Source organism: Sorghum bicolor, chromosome 4 (assembly GCF_000003195.3).
Source record: "Sorghum bicolor cultivar BTx623 chromosome 4, Sorghum_bicolor_NCBIv3, whole genome shotgun sequence".
NCBI lineage: Eukaryota > Viridiplantae > Streptophyta > Magnoliopsida > Poales > Poaceae > Sorghum > Sorghum bicolor.
The window spans coordinates 2,620,783-2,637,655 of record NC_012873.2 but is presented as its reverse complement, the minus strand read 5'-3'; the positions used below and the strand labels follow the sequence as shown (position 1 = coordinate 2,637,655).

Here is a 16,873-nt window from a genome sequence, read left to right as displayed (position 1 = left end):
ACTTGAGCACGAGCAGCGTCTGTAAAGGCCGTGGCTGCTGTTGTGTTAAGGTTGCCTCTTTGTTTCCTGATGCTATTTCGCCACGGCTGTGCTTGTGTAGTTGTGTGGAACTTTAGAAGGACTGAACCGTGTGCTTTTGGTTCTTGCACTTGCATGCATAGCTCATCCTATTTTTCACTGTGTTCTCAATTGCATCTGGGATTCTGGGCAGTGAATGTTGAATTGAATTTTTTTCCCTAGTTAAACTTCGCTTGTCAATAGCCATCAAAACATTCAGTTTATAAACATAGGATTTGCCTTCGAAAATACTTTACGATCTCATACGTATTTTCAAATTTTATTACTTAAAGAAAATGGTACTAGTTAGCATCTTGACCGGAAGAAGCTTTGGATGCGATTTGCCTCGCTAGACTACTTGTGCGTGTCGACCCGGTTCCCATTTTCCTGGCGGCGGCGATGGCATGTTGGCAAACGCCTGTGCCGCTCTGCTGTGCGTGGGCGGTGCGACTCGCCGGAGACGGAAGCGAAGCGGAGCAACGCGGCGAGTTGAAACCACGGTATGAGCGCGTCTGTAGAAGCAGGCAGGTAGCCGCCGCTTGCCGTCGCCGTTGAGGTGCTATGGCCAGGGCGGTCGGGGCCCTCGTCGACGGAGTCCGCAGGCGCTTCCGCCACCGCCCTCCGGGGTGCCCGTGCGCTCGTCGGCGGCGGTGCGGCGTGACCCCACCCCACGGGGTCTAGGACCCCGGCCTCGTCCCCATCACCCGCCACCGCCAGCCATCCGCGTCCCCAAGCTGCGCGAGATGGCGCCGTCTCCGCCACAGGATACTCAGCCCAACAAGGTCAGTCCTGTTCCTATCACGACGAGGTCAATTCAATCCCAACAACCCCGCGTAACCCATCCCATCCCATGGATGGTGACAACAGACATGGAGTCCTCTGCTCCTTCCAGGACGCTCGGTTTGGCAGGTGAACCGTGAACCGGGGAACCTGGCCTCCATCTAGATTGGGGTTGATTTCATCTAGCCCTTTCTCATCTTTGACTGCTTCGTGTCCGTGCAGTGTTACCGAAATTTCTTCACTGGTAAAGTGAATTACTAGTACTAGTACGTGCCTTGCCTTTTGGTTTGCTGACGAGCGAGGCATGACCAAACTGGAGCGTCTCTTCAACCAACTTTGGCTGGATGCGCTGAATTTTGCTGCTGTTTTGATCTCCTCTCGGTCTCACCGCAATCCTGCACCCACACTCCTATCCAAGATTTCCCTATAATAATTCACCTCAAGTGGAATGGAATTCGTGATGCTTATTCCGGCCTGCCTACCGCAGCGGCGGTTCTACTCACTCGTTTAGGTGGCTTCTGGTGTGGGTGTTCTGAACAAATACGACTTTTGCCCACGCCAACCACACTCTGCTCGTGCTGTCTGTCCATTTGCTTGAATATATTCTTTTCATTGTCATGTGTGCCGTGGGAATTGCTCCATTCAAGTGCCAGCTCTGATAAGTGTTCGTTTCTGACCATGCAATCTCTCATCCGGATTGGATTGGTTTCAGCTGTTGCTTGCTCCAGGAAGGTGCGTTTTCTCCCATCCTTTCTGTGGAACTCGTGCCCTTTCCTCTTTTCGTATCATAATAGTACTCTTTCTCATCAAGTCAACCTTTATTTGATGCTTTATTATAACGCCCCTCTGTACTAGTTTCAGTCTGACTTTTGCAGTTTTGCTTGGGTTGTCCTGCGATAGCCGCAGGTGTCCTTGTCCTTCTGATGTTGTTTGCTAATTCTACTGATAAGATGGCTTGCCTTGCATCAAGGAGCCAGTTCCTTTTTAATATTGATATAAGTCTGACTTTTGTTGGACATTGCATTTTCTATTAGGCTGGGGCAGGATGTTAATAAAAGAAACGTTATAGCTATTGGCCTTATGTTCTTTTGCTCACTTCTCTATTTTGCTGGTGGATCCATGAGCATCCTGTAGGCCTTCTTTTAAAGAAGGTACTATGGTTCAGCTAGTTTCCTGGAAAAGCCTTTGCAATTGTGCATGGCTCTTGTGTGGTCACATGTCAGCTTCACCTTGTATTGCTCCTTTTGCTGTATGATTACTTGGTCGGTGCAGTTCAGATCTCCTATTACATTTATGTTTTCTATAAACTGCAGGCCCTCTTCATTTGAGACTCATTTGTTACTGAGTGAGTTCTAGATTCGGTACTTATTCATTGTTCTTGCTCTCATTCTAGTTTGATTGATTTAACCTTTTTCGACTGGTATCGCCATTTCTCTATGTTCTTCTAGTTTAGCACCTGTTGAGTTGTTCCTTTTGATGTCTATTGTCTTCCGTTATGCTCAAAATGTTCTCTTTTGTGCTGCGGGGTGTTTCATAATGAGCAGTCATGCCATGCTTTTTCACAACATTCAAGCCATCTAGCTAAACAGATTGAGCATGGCTGAGACCTGATCCACGCTAGGTCGCTAGTTATTGGGGAAAGCATTGTACCTCATCGAAAGAAAATAGTTTTCAAAGTTCCATTACATTGGGAACTGAATAGTATCATCACCAGGGCATTTGGTGCACGTGCACCATCCATAGGTGCTGCTTGAATAGATTACATGCTACTTGCCAGCAAAGTCAAAGAGTGATGAATCTGTGCTGCAACCTGAATATGTGGCGATTGCTTAGTTGGTTGTTGGGATTGTAATGGTTTCGTCATCACGTTCAGAGACAATGCTGCTGCGTTGTTTCGTTTGTCGAAGTAGTTTGAATTTTCATAGTAGTGACTAGTGAGGAGCTATAGAGCATTCAGACAATATTTGGATGTTAATGAGGAAGGAACAATAAACTGAAATAAGCTGTCTGCATACTTTCTTGTTGCTGGAGAAGAGGATAGGGAAGAGAATGCATGCCTTCGGCTACTTTGCGTTGTACCAAAAATGAATTGCAGCCCTTAGTTCATGATAAAAAATATAAGATTAATGGAAAGGTTGAACGTGTGTTCATTTTGGAAGAAGTTGCCAGGGAGTCCAAGTAATTAAAAAATAAGTATTGGGCTTAGCTAAACTGAACTATGCAGATTTTTTGGGTTTTGGAAATACTAGTTTACTGGTATATTTGGCATATTTGAAATTTTCTGGAAAATGAATAAATAATTTTGAAATTTGGATAGTTTCTTTTTCTTTACACTTTTCTAATTTTAGGCTGAGAACCACATACATCCATGAACTTTACCCATGTGTCACAACTCATTTTTTAAAAAAATATTTGGGATTAACCCAAGAACCTTTTTTTAAAGTCTGTAATGTGCCATCATTTCTTGACCCAGGTAATGTGCCATCATTTCCATGAACTTTTTTATTGTTGGTGGTTTTGCCGCACTACAGATGCGATCGGCCAATCTGATCATGTGACATTGATTTACTGGCTTTGTAGCACCTAGGCAATTCTTATACATTTAGAATACAATACTACATTACTACTAAAATTTTATCATCTTGTAATGTTATAAGCACCACCATAACACCAAATGAAATTATGAATGTGAATTGATGCCATGTGGTCTCTACCTACAACATGAACAATACCAAATTCCATTGGTGTCAAGCTGGATTTTAGCAAAAGCATCAAGAGTATTTCTGAAGTATGTAATTTATTTTGTCAACAGTCTAAAAAATATTTGGATTTTTCTGCATTTTCCTCTGGATTTGTGGATCTTGGATCCGCTCCCTTTTGTCACACGCATTCTTCATTTTCCATATCAAGCGTGAAAGTCACGTTTAAATGGTGATGCATCAGATACGGTGTGGATAGCTGGAACCCCATTGATCTCTTCATTGCAAATTAATATATACCCCTATTTTTTGGACAGCTTTACCCCTCTCCTCTTTCTATTCCCTTTCACTTTCCCCTTCCTCTGCCCACTCTCTCAATCCCTAGCACCGCTTCGTAGTTCGTTGATACTCTTCGTGCCCCCGATCCCTTAACCCCACATGTCCCTGTTCACTCTCTGCATCAACTGTTCTGCTTGCCGTGGCATCAGACAATACCTTTCTGGGTTTGGTGGGCGGACTTCCACTGGATCCCAATCAGCTTATCGCCTCGCCTCTGGTGAGAACTAACTCGTTTCCGCTTAAGCATGCGATGTGAAGTAATCTTATTATGTAATTCAATTTATTCCGTATATAGTTCAGATCTGGTATCCGCTCATAGTTGTATATCTGGATCTAGTTAGTTCTAAGTTACACTGCTTTCTTCAATCTAGCTGTAAGGTGCTGGTGTTTCCTATGTGGCCTTGGGTTTTGGCATCGATTTTTTAGTATCATCTTTCCTTTTTCCTTCCTTTTTTGCACCTTGATTATTCTGTATGCAGGCCACATGCTTACTTTCCTTTTCTTTTCTTACAGAAGCTGTGCTGTGTGTACTGATAATTTTGTAAAATATGTGCCATCTGCTATGAATGTTTTTTCCTCAGCTTTTATGATCCAGTAGTTGGCAGAGGTTATTCACTGTATTTTTTCTTCAGCATGGCATTCCTTGTAATTGTTAAATGCTTGTACCTAGTTGACTTGTTTCTTTATTACTAGATTCATCACTTAGTAGTTCCTTAGGCACAACAGTTTGATGCTACATGAGATATATCAGTAGTTCTATTTCTTTGCTATGCCTCTGAAATTCATGATCTTGCTTGTCATTGGTCCTTTGAAATATCCTTGGCCTCACTTGAATTACTTCCTCATGTATGTTGTGTGTGTATATATATAAATTTTGTGCCACTAAGGTTTGCGTGATTCAGCAGGTTCTTGTTTTGTCCTATATAGTTGTTTCTTCAGCTTAGTATGCTCTGTTCATATGTTTTTAACTTATTTGCAAATTCATTTTCTGGACATAAAAACGTAGTGCATATTCTGATCTTTATAGAACACTGGACATGGATTTCTTCACGGAATATGGGGAAGCGAGTCAGTATCATATCCAAGAGGTCATTGGCAAGGGAAGTTATGGAGTAGTTGCTGCTGCAATTGATAGTCACACTGGGGAGCGGGTTGCGATCAAGAAGATAAATGATATTTTTGAGAATGTCTCGGATGCTGCTCGCATTTTGCGGGAAATCAAGCTTCTTCGGCTGCTTCGTCACCCAAACATAGTCCAGATTAAACACATTATGCTGCCCCCTACCCGAAGGGAGTTCAAAGATATCTATGTTGTCTTTGAGCTCATGGAATCTGACCTGCATCAAGTGATCAAAGCAAATGATAACCTGACTCCAGAGCATCACCGCTTTTTCCTGCATCAACTTATTCGTGCTCTCAAGTACATGCATTCAGGTTTGTTAGGAACATATAAAATAATTCACCTCATCATCAACAGTCACCCCTATCTTTCTGATATATATGATCTATATCACTGCAGCCCATGTATTTCATCGTGACTTAAAGCCTAGGAACATACTGGCCAATTCAGACAGCAAATTGAAGATTTGTGACTTTGGACTTGCACGTGCATCATTTAATGACTCTCTTTCAGCTATCTATTGGACAGTAAGATCCTTTTCATCAATCATTCTTTTTTTGCCCCTTATTTCATTAACTGTTGTGCCTTGCAACTTGAAGGATTATGTCGCAACAAGGTGGTACAGGGCTCCTGAATTATGTGGCTCCTTTTTCTCCAGTGTAAGTTGTTTGTTAGCTTCTGATCTTACTGGTATCCTTGTGGTGGACAAATATGTGGCATGGATCATGTAGTTAAACTTTTACCATTACAGTGATACACCTTTCTAGATATTTCTTGTTACATCGTTTAATGATTGCTGTTCTGTACGAAAGTGAAAATTTTTGTAAGAAATGCTGAAGCTCCGTTGCACTGGGCACCATTTATTTATTATTCTGCAAAGTTCTTGTTAACATCTTCCTATTATATCATCTTCACTAACACTGTTGAATTTATATGTACAGTACACCCCTGCAATTGATATTTGGAGTATAGGGTGCATTTTTGCTGAAGTTCTCACTAGAACCCCATTGTTTCCTGGGAGGAATGTTGTGCACCAATTAGACTTAATAACAGATCTCCTTGGAACACCATCATTTAGATCCTTATCCAAGGTATGCCAACATATGTATGCATAACTTAACTTACTGTTTCTGTCACCTACTTGGTAGTTTTCTTTTAGAATATATTTTGTTTTATTTAAAATGAAGTGGCATAAATATACATGATCTCAGACAGTAAAGAGACAAAACTCGGTTCTTTGTAGATGCTCTCTATATATTAGTGTGTCGCAGAACTATTTGTTCATCAAACTTTGAGTAAAACTCGGTGTGCCATTGCATTAAGGAAAGCTGTTTGTGTGTGAATGGATTCTCTTGTTGTGGGAGATGCTGTGTGTTTTAATGAAACCAGTTAGTTGAAGTTAAGACCCATAATGAAGTTGCATAAATAAACGCGATCAAGATGTAAATATGATCTGGTAACTTCTGGTTGGGTCTCTTAAAAATCAGTCGGTTTTTCTACATGATTATGGGTGTTTCTAATTTTGTACTGAAGGTAGCCAATCCAAATTTTGGCTACTTTGACCAATTTTGGCCACCATTTGGTTGGATGCCAAAATTTGGCTTGGCACCCTCCTCTTTTGGCCACCTTAGTTCATTTTTGTGGCCAAAGTTCACCAGATACATGACTACAAAATTTTGGTTTGGTTAGATGATGCCATAAACCAAACACACCTTGTGAATTTGTGATTCTGCTTTCTACTGACATTTTGTATTAGGACATCAGTATTCAGATGATGATCTCCATATTTTCTGTGACATCCAGATTCGCAGTGATAAGGCCAGGGAATATTTGCTTTCCATGCCGAGGAAGCGCCCTATTCCTTTTTCTCATAAGTTCCATAATGCTGATCCTCTGGCTCTCAGCTTGCTGGAGCGTTTACTTGCATTTGATCCTAAAGATCGACCTACTGCTGAAGAGGTATACTCTTTGGGGCAAAACATGTTATTCCTCATGAGTGCACCTGCATAAAGTTTATACCTTTGTAATCTTGGCCAGGCTTTAGCTGATCCATATTTTAGTGGGCTGTCTAAAGTGGAACTTGAGCCTTCAGCGCAACCAATTTCAAAGGTTGACTTTGAATTTGAGGGAAGAAAACTAACAAAGGCAGGTGTAAGAGAAATGATATATCGGGAGGTATGTAACCATTTTCGTTCTGGGTGGAACATATGTTACTGTCAATATTGGATTTCTGATCTTCTCAGTGCAAACAGATTTTGGAGTACCATCCACAGATGCTTCAGGAGTACATCGAAGGTGGAGAGCAAATTCACTTCCTATATCCAAGGTGCAGATCTGTACTATTGATTTTTCCTATGTAATTCAGTGCAGAAGTACATCTACCATTGGCATCTGTACTCTTTATGCCCAGTTGCTCAGTGCTCAATATCTTTCAATTTCTTTGGTGATTCGATTGAGAATTACAATCTTAGAATTACTTTGTATGTTCTCAATTCTTGTTTCTAAACCCATTTTTCCCAGACATTGCAAATTTATTAAATATACATCTGAAACATCTAACACCACACGTTACAATATAAGGATTATTTGAGAGCCTGGTGTGTTTCTGAATGAACTTTTGAATCTGTTAGCAATATCTATTATACAAGTACTCCCTGCGTCCCAAGTTATAAGTCATTCTAGTTTTTCTAAGTACATCACTACATTGTTTTTGCTATATATGCTATGTCTAGATACATAATAAAAGCTATGTATCTAGAAAAATGGAACGACTTATAACTTGGAATGGAGGGATTATGTTTTAAGAGGTTGCTCGGTTGCTGTTTTTAATCTTAGGCAGTGCTTTGTGTTGTGGTTCAATTAACTGTTCTATCATCTGTGCCAGCCCACCAGCAGTAGTATAGGAAATGGTATCATATCAATCATACTAACCAAAGCCATGGACTTGGCATTTAATTGGACCATCTACCTATTAATGGAATGACACAACTCTCCTGTGTGTTCGAGAGGAAAAAAGAACAACTCAAATTTGTAGAAGTATGATCTGTATAAGCGTCTCACAGTTTAGTTTGAAGTGAAACTATTGGAAGGTGTTAATCTTGTTTAATACCTGAAACAGTGGTACTTTTTGCTAACTGGTACACCATTGCAGTGGGGTTGATCGCTTCCAGCGACAGTTTGCTCATCTTGAGGAGAACTACAGAAGAGGAGTAGCGAGTACCCCGCCGCGAATAAAACCCACATCTTTGCCAAGGCATGTACATGAACCCATTGTGATACTATTAATAACTGCAGTTACGACTAATAGCTGCAGGGTGAAGTTATCTTTGATCTTTATTTTACTGGCTTATGTGGTTCTGTAATTGTGACAGAGAGAGAGTCTGTTCATCAAAAGATAGTCATAATCAGGACTCTGACAACGAAGAGCAGAGAGCAGGATCCTATGTTGCCCGAACAATAATAAGCCCCCCAAGATCACAAGAGGAGGGCCGCAAGCTTCAGTCCAGCTACCAGTGCGCCACAAGCACTGCTGATTCCTGCGCCAAGAGCTATCTGAAGAGCGCCGCTAATATCAGTGCTTCCAGGCATGGCATCAAAGGGAAAACTGGCCGAAAGGTACTTTACCACCAAACATTATACCTCGACTAAAATTTCATCTAGGGAGATTATTGTTTCTGTTTACCCGAGAAGCTGACTGTTTCCCTTTCAGGAGAAGGAATCTCCGAGGCTGTGAACGAGGCGGCGCTGCCTCATGAACTGTTAGACAAGGTAAGCTAGGGCCTAGGGCGCTCTCCTATGACAGAACTCAGGAGCAATATAATGGCACCAATGCAACTGCAACTTTTGTAATGTCGGTACAAGTACAACTATGTAGGTCATCCTTGGTCGCCCAAGCACCCTGCTTGGAGAAATTAGACTGGTGTACTGTTAAGTTTTGAGATCCAACTGCTAAGATTCTGGCAGATCTGTTAACCGCACTCTCCTTGGTTTCCCAAAATTTCATGATCGGTAAGAACTATAATAAATCTCTGCTGTGGTGCTACATCTATACTGCTGCTAGCACAGTAATCTGTGACTGTGAGAGGCAGCTGCAGCCGCAGCGGTCGAAAATGGTTTCCGAACTGCTCGTAAAACGTCATGCCGAGGCGATGAACCTTGGAAGTGCCATGACAGCTGCAGGATTCAGTTCGGGAAATGGTCAGCTGATGAATGCAACGCATGTACACTACTACCGGTGAGCCCCAAGTGGGGGCAGGTGAACTGTGTCTGTGTCACACTGTCACAAACAATGCCTGGCCACTGGCACACCAACACGTACGGTTGTGCACTTTTGCCGGATACGTAGGTTTCATCAGTAGCACAGCATGTGCATGAGTGAAGACTGAGGTGAGCTGAGACACGGTCAGCTGCTGTTTGTAGTAGCATGGCACAACCGAAACAACCACTCCACCAAGTGTGATGTGATGACAGCCTAAGTTTATTTACTGGCCATTTGAAAACATGCATACTCCAGTTGATTTACAGTGAAAAAACAAAATCACTCAGAAGGAGAAGACACATTGTCACGATAAGATGAAACAAAATCTATCTAGCCCAAATCAAATGCAGCACCTCTTATCTATAATAATTTTCGTAACCTAATTTAAACACTACCACATGAGCTAAGAAAAAGAGGTGCGAGATTTTTTTTTTCGTTATGCTCCAGGCCGGAGCCCCGACAGCCGGCCTGGATTCTTGATGATTCACGCACGTTCTGGACGACGAGCACCGCATGCTCAGTTGTGGTTCTGCGACGGGCCGGACGGCGGGGTGGGAGCGCCGCCGCCGACCGTCGTCGTCGCCCGGCGCGCCGCCCCCGTGGCCGTGGCCACGCTGTCCCTGGCCAGGTGGTCACCACCGCCGTCGAGCGCCCGCACCCGCGCAACAGTAGCTGCACCGTCACTCGTCCCCTCGCGCACTGGCCTGCCGGCGCCGCCGCACGGCGCGCTGGCGAGCACCAGGGCGAGGAGGAGCGCGACGACGACGGCGGCGCCCACCCGCTGCGGCGCCGGGACGCGCAGAGACGACGACAACGAAGCTTCCGCCATGGTGATAGATCGATCGAACGAGCGAGCGACGAGTATGATGGGCCGGCGGCCGGGTGTGGGCGGGCGTCGCCGGCGATGAGCTGGGGTGGAGATGGTCGATCGAGGAGGATGGACCGGCCGGTTCTCGTGTGTCTTGGTTGGCAGAGTGAGAGTGATCGATCGAGCTCGTGGCGTGGCTGGCAGTGGCAGTGGTCGCGCGCGGCCGGCGAGGAGGCTGCTGCGTGCGTGTATATAGACAGAGACCATGCGGTGGAACTGGAAGTGCACAACAACGGGAGCGGCCCTACGTGTCTCGCGCGTCTGTCAGTGTGACCGAGCACGCATCTTAATTGCCATCTTGGTCTTGGGCTAGCCGCTGTTGATCCGGTGCGTGCGTGTTTAGAGGAAGAGGAGCATGCATATGCATGCACGTAGGAAGCCGTCAGTGTTAGCCGTTAATCTGATTGATCTTCATTTCATGAAGAAAATTAAACGACAGCAGAGAGGCTAGCTAGCTTCAGGCATATGCCGACTGTCAACTCAACTGAGCAGCTAGCCCAAGCTGACAGTTTCGTGGGCCGTGATCGTGCTTGATTCGGTTCGGTCCAGCCCCACTGCGCGTTTTATTTCGGCTGCTTCAGTGTCTTACCAGGGCCTGAAATAGATAAGCGCCTATGCAAACGGCCTCTTTTTCTGCCCAATCTTCAAGTTATCAGTAGTATTTTTTTCTCACAACAAATCAACGAATAGTATCCCTAAAAAAAATTAACGAATAATATTTTCAGTCAATCATGACTTTTCAGCCAAGTGTACAAGACGAAAAGGATTAGTGTCGTTTAAAAGGTAAGTTAATAAAAAAAAGTCCTTTAGAAGGTAGGAATTTCAACGTGAGTCTTTTTTCAAAAAAAATAAAAAAGGAAAGAGAGAAAAACCATGTTATATGAAGGACCATAGGCAGACCAGAACTCGATGCATTTCACCAAATGGACCTGTGGTTCAGTGGTAGGGTTTGTTAGGTGGGATGTACCCACTAGTCAAAATGGCAATGGGTACCAGAAACCCGAGTACCCGACGGGTTTTACCCGATAAGGACGCGGGTATGGAATGAATTTTGTACCCGCGGGTACGTTGTTGGGTGAAATTCTTTACCCATCGGGTATGGCGGGTACGGGTGTGGAATAGTAGTACCCATACCCGCGTACCCGTGGGTAAGAAATACCCGCAAAATGAGTAAGCAACCTAAGCAATTTAGCCCATATAGCCCATGAACTGATTGACTGAACGTGGGAAGTGTTGAGCGGCTGGTGTGCTACTAGTGCTACTATTAATTTGCTGGAAGTTGTTATGTTTAATTTCCTATAAGTTGTGATATTTAACTTGCTGAAAGTTGTTATATTTCTATTAAACTCGGGTATGTTTTCGGGTATGGAATACCCGTCGGGTAAGAATTACCCGTCGGGTGCGGGTACGGAATGAATTTCTTACCCGTCTGTTTTCGCGGGTAACCCGATGGAATAGATTTTGACCTGGCGGGTGCGGGTACGGGTGGCAAGTACCCATCGGGTACGTACCCGTTGCCATTCCTACCCACTAGGGTTAGAACATCTCAATCTCTTATTTGCATACTCCCTCCGTACTCGATTTTGTTGACGTTTTAGACAGGATTGTGCTACCAAAGAATGATTAAGTAGGGGTTAGTTTTCCTATTTCGCCCCTATTAAATAGCATTGCGATTGCTTCTTTGACAATAATCTGCCATAGCTCGAGTGGCGTGAGCTCCGTGGGCCGAGGCTGGAGGTCGCTGGTTCGAGTCTTGGAGCCACCCTTTTTCTTTTGCATGGCTACAGCCCGTGTTGCGGCCTTTAATCACGCTCGTGCGAGAGTCCACAAGTCGCTCACGCGAGAGACAAGAATAGGCGACGTTCAAGTAACGAGGCATATAGTGATTAATGGCTAGAGTTGAACGTATGCATGCAAGCCAAGGGCAAACCCGTCCAGGCAGGGCAGCGCGAGCATATAACGTCAAGCTTTGCGAAATCGTGGAGGGAGCCCAGAACGTCAACAAAATCGAGTACGGAGGGAGTATGTACGATCACGCGTGCGTGTAGAGTGTGTGGACTGTATGCGTTCAAGTTGTATCTTCTTAAAAGAAAAAATACTAGCAGCAGAGAGAAAAATATAGGGGGACTCGAATGTTGAAATTGGAGTTATTACAAACACATTTGCCCCGTATCAAAGTGACTTTATAATTTTATGGTGCACCCCTGCTACTTTGTACCAGTACTTAGCAAGTGTACAATGACTAGGTGAAAGGAAGCAAGCAGAGGGGGGCATGCATGGCCTTGTTTAGTTTCCATCTAAAAACTTTTCATCCATGAAACATTAAATGTATACGAAATCAAAAACTAATTGTACAGTTTGGTTGTAAATCACGAGACGAATCTTTTAAGCCTAACCAGTTCATAATTAGTCATAACTGCTACAGTAACCCACATGTGCTAATGACAGATTAATTAGGTTTAATAAATTCATCTCGCAATTTCCATACGAGCTATATAATTTATTTTTTTATTAGTATCCAAATACTCTTTCTAATATTTTATAAAACATTTGATATGACACTAAAACTTTTCAGTCCCAACTAACAAGGCCTTGTTTAGTTGGCAAAAATTTTGGATTTTCGGGTACTGTAGCACTTTCATTTGTTTGTGGTAAATATTGTCCAATCATAGACTAATTAGGATCAAAAGATTCATCTCGCGATTTACAGAAAAACTGTGTAATTAGTTTTTGTTTTCATCTAAATTTAATACTTCCCGTCACATCGAATCTTGCGGCACATGCATAAAGTATTAAATATGGTCAAAAACAAAAACTAATTACACAGTTTATGTGTAAATCACGAGATGAATCTTTTGAGCCTAGTTAGTCCATAATTAGATAATATTTATCACAAACAAATGAAAATGCTACAGTAGCCGAAATTTTTTCATTATGACAAGGCCTGACTATCTCCAACAATCGTCACCCAAAATACAAGACCCATTTGTCATTTGGGTAGCGCTACAGGTAAAAGGTTCCATACCTATTTTTAGTCTTCTCCAACAATAAGACCTAAAAGACAACACTATCTGCAAATGGGTCTCGAAGAGAGAGGATACCCAAATTTGGGTTATGTCTCTCCTGATACCCAAAATGGGTCTTCTGTTTGGGTACTCTGTTAGAGGCTATATGTATTGTGTTGGAGCCCCCATTTTAGAGTTCCCAAATGGGTCTCCGAGACAGCCTAAAGGAGAGAGAGGACCGGAGGTCGTCGGAGGAGGAAGGAGACGCGAGGCAAAGTTGGATGACAAGGGAAAGCACCACCGGCTGGAGAAAGGAATCCACGGCCGCACTAGGCACCCCGGTGGCAGACTGGCAGTGCGTGCTCCTACTGCAATTCGGAGCCCTGCAGCAAAAGCTCCTCAAAGCTTTCCCCCGGGCCGGGCCCCGACCAACAACAACACTTGTACCAGCGAGACCCGAGCGAGCAAGAAAGAAACCCCACTCCCAACCCCCTCCCTCCACCCACATGGCGCTCCAGGCGCAGGCCACCGCGTCGCCGTCGCCGTCCCCCTCGCCGACGCGCGGGAGGACGGGCAGCGGCGAGTGGCCGGACGACGCGGAGAAGCTCCCCATCGCCGCCACCGCTTCCCCGGCCCGGTCCTCGGACGCCGTCGAGCTCGTCGTCGTCGCCTCCACGCGCCACGCCGCCGCCGCCAAGTACGTGCCGCGGCGGTCCACGTCGCACACCGCCGATCCGAACCCAGGCCGCGGCGGCGGCGGCGGCTCCGCCGGGTGGTACTCGTGGAACGGCGGACGCACCCGCACCGCGGCACCGCCGCGTCACGCTCGCGCCGATCCGCCGCCGGCCCCGCCGCGGCGCCAGCAGCCTGTGGAGGCCCCGCCGCCCCCGCCCCCGCCCCCGCCCCCGCCTGCGCCCGCCCCGGCTCTGCCTCCTCCGGTTCCCCCTTCCCCTCCCGCCCCGGCTCAGGCTCCGGTTCCTCCTTCCGCTACCGCCCCGGCTCCTGCTCCGGTTCCGGCTCCAAGGGCCTCGTCGCCTCATGTGCAGTTCAGGTCGGCCGACCAGGTCGTGCCAAACATCCTGTCGCGCAAGCGCCGGGCCGCGGCGATGCAGCGCACCGCGCTGCTGGCCAGGGGCGCCGCCGCGGGGCTCTGCCTCGCCGCGCTCGCCGTGCTCGCCGCCGACACCCGCAAGGGCTGGGCCCGTGACTCTTACAGCAACTACACCCAGTTCCGGTACGCGCGCGCACACAAACAGATGCGCCCAAAATAAATTCCCTTCGATTCCGTTTACTCGCATGTTAGGGTTCTATTTCTATATATCTTGGGTTGGCGATTCCGTTTAGGCGTCAGACATTCATTCTGCTGCTGCGTGCGCAGGTACTCGGAGGCCGTGAACGTGATCGGCTTCATCTACTCGGTGTTCCAGTTTGTCGCGCTCGTCGAGCTCATGAGAAGGAACAAGCATTTGATTCCTCATCCCAAGCGTGATCTCTTCGACTTCACCATGGATCAGGTTTGTTTGTGCCTGCCTCGTGTTGCCTTTACCGTCCTATGCTTCTTTAGGGCTGTGCAACTGCTTGTCCTGTCCTCCTGATTATTATTTTGGGGAGGAAGAGGAATCAGGATGAAGTCATCTTGCCGAAGCAAAGTATAAGCTTTTTAACCTGGTGAAGATGTCTTACTTGTGACTAGTGATATACTCCGTAGTTACTTTATGCTCCATTTGGTGCCTCAGTCACTATCAGCATGGTTAGATCATTGCCGCCTTGGTATGCACCCCAAATGTCTGCATTTTGATTGTCCTATCCCGTGCTAAACTTTGCATCATCCAAATTTGCGATGAATTGTTATACCTGTTAATAGCTACTTATGTGAAGTTGAGTAGAGAATACTCAGCATCAGTGTGGAAATAAAACCTAGCTGATTGATGAATTGTTATGGCTGTTAATAGCTATTTATTGAAGTTGAGTAGAGAATACTCAACATGAGCGTGGAAATAAAACCTAGCTGATTGGTTGCTGCATACTACTTTGCATCCCTGACTACTCCTGTTACTTTATACATGAGTATCAGCAAGATCATTGCCATGTTCGACATATTTCATTTTCACGTTCACTGCATCCATGTTCACATGTAAACTGAGGGAATGAGCAACTGATGATCTTGCTTAGTTAATATATCCTCAAGCAAACCGAAATTATTTCACAGTGACTATGTGCTCAAGTGCATAGAATTGCAGGATCATTAGCTGGCCCCTTCCTGGTTTCTTATCTGAATTGAAGAGTTACAAGACCACAATATTGATGTGTAGCACCTTTATTGTGGTGTCACTATACTAGTGTCAATTTTACTTCTTATTTTGTCAGTTACACAAACTTGAGACTGCCTCCTTGATGCTTACATTTGAGGTGAGTCGTCTCAATTTTCCCTGTTTCTGAGCACGTGATAGCTAGTGCCAGAATTGACTTCAGTGGAGGGTTAGATAGATAGTTTAGATGGCCAACTTCATCAACTATCCCACAATCACATTAGTTTCAAGGTTGACACTGGCAGTGTTATTAAGTCGTCTGATTAATCATGATTAGTCATCCTAATCGCTACTCTGGACTCGACTAGGAGCTACAACCCAATTAGGCTGATTAGTTTTCTGGCCGTGTGATTAGTCGCCGACTAGGGTTGAACAACCAGAAACATAATGCAATTGCTGGGCAGCTGAGACATCGGGTGTATCTAGGATGGCTTGGGCCACTTGGGCTTTTTTTTTTTTGGCCCAATTTGCAACCCTTCTCATCCTAGCTGCTGCCCGTCTGCGAAGATGAGCTCCTCCTTCGATGGTACTTTCTCCATTCCTCCATTTTCTTGAGATCTTATTCCTGAATCTTGACTGCTGCAGTAGCAGTGTAGCAATTCCTCTTTCCTCTGCTTGTCTGCCATTTACTTATGTGTATGTCTACTGCTACTGGTGGGTGCTGGCTTGTGGCTTGGCTGCAACATTTGTGTAGATTTGGTTATGTATATGACATATATTAGTCCTGACATTGTGACATATAGGGGGGCGACTAGGCTTGACTAGTCGCACTGGTCGACAACTAATCACGACTAGTTGCCTGGTCGGTCCCTTCGCGAACAGAATCAACTAGGTGACTTGATAACACTGGACACTGGAGTAAAATCACCATCGGTCAAATTTTATCAAAACTGTGCATTGGAATTTCTCCGTTTCTCCCCCTTCTCTGCCCCAACTATATGAATAGAGAACTCTTAAGGTAGTATGCAAATGTATACCCGAATTCCCAGAGATGAGCTTTGCTTTCTTGATGTTTTCTGCTTTTCAATTCAATCTCTGCAAGTGGATGCCAATGCTGATTTCTTCTTTTGTTATTTCAGGTGCTAACATACCTTCTGATATCGTCATCGTCATCAGCAACTGCTCGAGTAAGTGATTTGATCGACAACTGGGGGAGTGATCCCTTCCCCAGCATGGCGAATGGCTCCATCGCCATATCTTTCCTGGCATTTGCAGTTTTCGCCATCTGCTCCCTTATCTCCGCATACAATCTGTTCCGCCGAGACGTGTAGCTGCTCTTTGTCAACTTGATGCCCTTCTATGGCCAAAGTTTTCAGTGCGGACTTCAACATTGTGTTGTACTTGTACATGTATATATATGTGATGGGAACTCTAAACTTCTAGCAATAATATTATCAACATATTGAAGGGCAGCTGACTTCTGTGGTCAACGAAATTC

General features: G+C 45.1%; 2 protein-coding genes across 6 annotated transcripts; both read left to right on the top strand.

Annotated features, from left to right (window-relative positions):
- On the top strand, window positions 332–9,043 carry LOC8069938 (mitogen-activated protein kinase 13). 5 transcript variants are annotated; one of them, XM_002453224.2, is made up of 11 exons: window positions 861–1,569; window positions 4,903–5,309; window positions 5,395–5,522; window positions 5,595–5,654; window positions 5,937–6,086; window positions 6,799–6,954; window positions 7,033–7,170; window positions 7,248–7,321; window positions 8,147–8,248; window positions 8,367–8,610; window positions 8,705–9,043. In XM_002453224.2, exons 2-11 carry the CDS (start codon window positions 4,913–4,915, stop codon window positions 8,726–8,728), a joined length of 1,473 nt encoding a protein of 490 aa, XP_002453269.1. In that variant the 5' UTR covers window positions 861–1,569; window positions 4,903–4,912; the 3' UTR covers window positions 8,729–9,043. The 5 variants fall into 5 exon arrangements, with proteins under 5 accessions (XP_021314937.1, XP_021314935.1, XP_002453269.1 ...); XM_021459262.1 differs by lacking the exon at window positions 861–1,569 and adding an exon at window positions 332–839 and having other exon boundaries at window positions 5,395–5,654; window positions 8,705–8,968; XM_021459260.1 differs by having other exon boundaries at window positions 858–1,569; window positions 5,395–5,654.
- LOC8057526 (CASP-like protein 4A1) lies at window positions 13,353–16,847 on the top strand. Its single transcript, XM_002453223.2, has 3 exons — window positions 13,353–14,360; window positions 14,505–14,640; window positions 16,515–16,847. The coding sequence occupies exons 1-3, from the start codon at window positions 13,408–13,410 to the stop codon at window positions 16,704–16,706; spliced, it is 1,281 nt and encodes a 426-aa protein (XP_002453268.2). The 5' UTR covers window positions 13,353–13,407; the 3' UTR covers window positions 16,707–16,847.

Excerpts from the sequence above, each read along its gene's own strand:
- LOC8069938 (XM_021459260.1), top strand. The coding sequence starts at position 4,913 with ATGGATTTCTTCACGGAATATGGGGAAGCGAGTCAGTATCATATCCAA. Across the intron at positions 6,955-7,032 it reads ATCGACCTACTGCTGAAGAG|GCTTTAGCTGATCCATATTT; the intron begins GTATACTCTTTG and ends AATCTTGGCCAG. Across the intron at positions 8,249-8,366 it reads AAACCCACATCTTTGCCAAG|AGAGAGAGTCTGTTCATCAA; the intron begins GCATGTACATGA and ends TAATTGTGACAG.
- LOC8057526 (XM_002453223.2), top strand. The coding sequence starts at position 13,408 with ATGACAAGGGAAAGCACCACCGGCTGGAGAAAGGAATCCACGGCCGCA. Across the intron at positions 14,361-14,504 it reads AGCAACTACACCCAGTTCCG|GTACTCGGAGGCCGTGAACG; the intron begins GTACGCGCGCGC and ends CTGCGTGCGCAG. Across the intron at positions 14,641-16,514 it reads TCGACTTCACCATGGATCAG|GTGCTAACATACCTTCTGAT; the intron begins GTTTGTTTGTGC and ends TTGTTATTTCAG.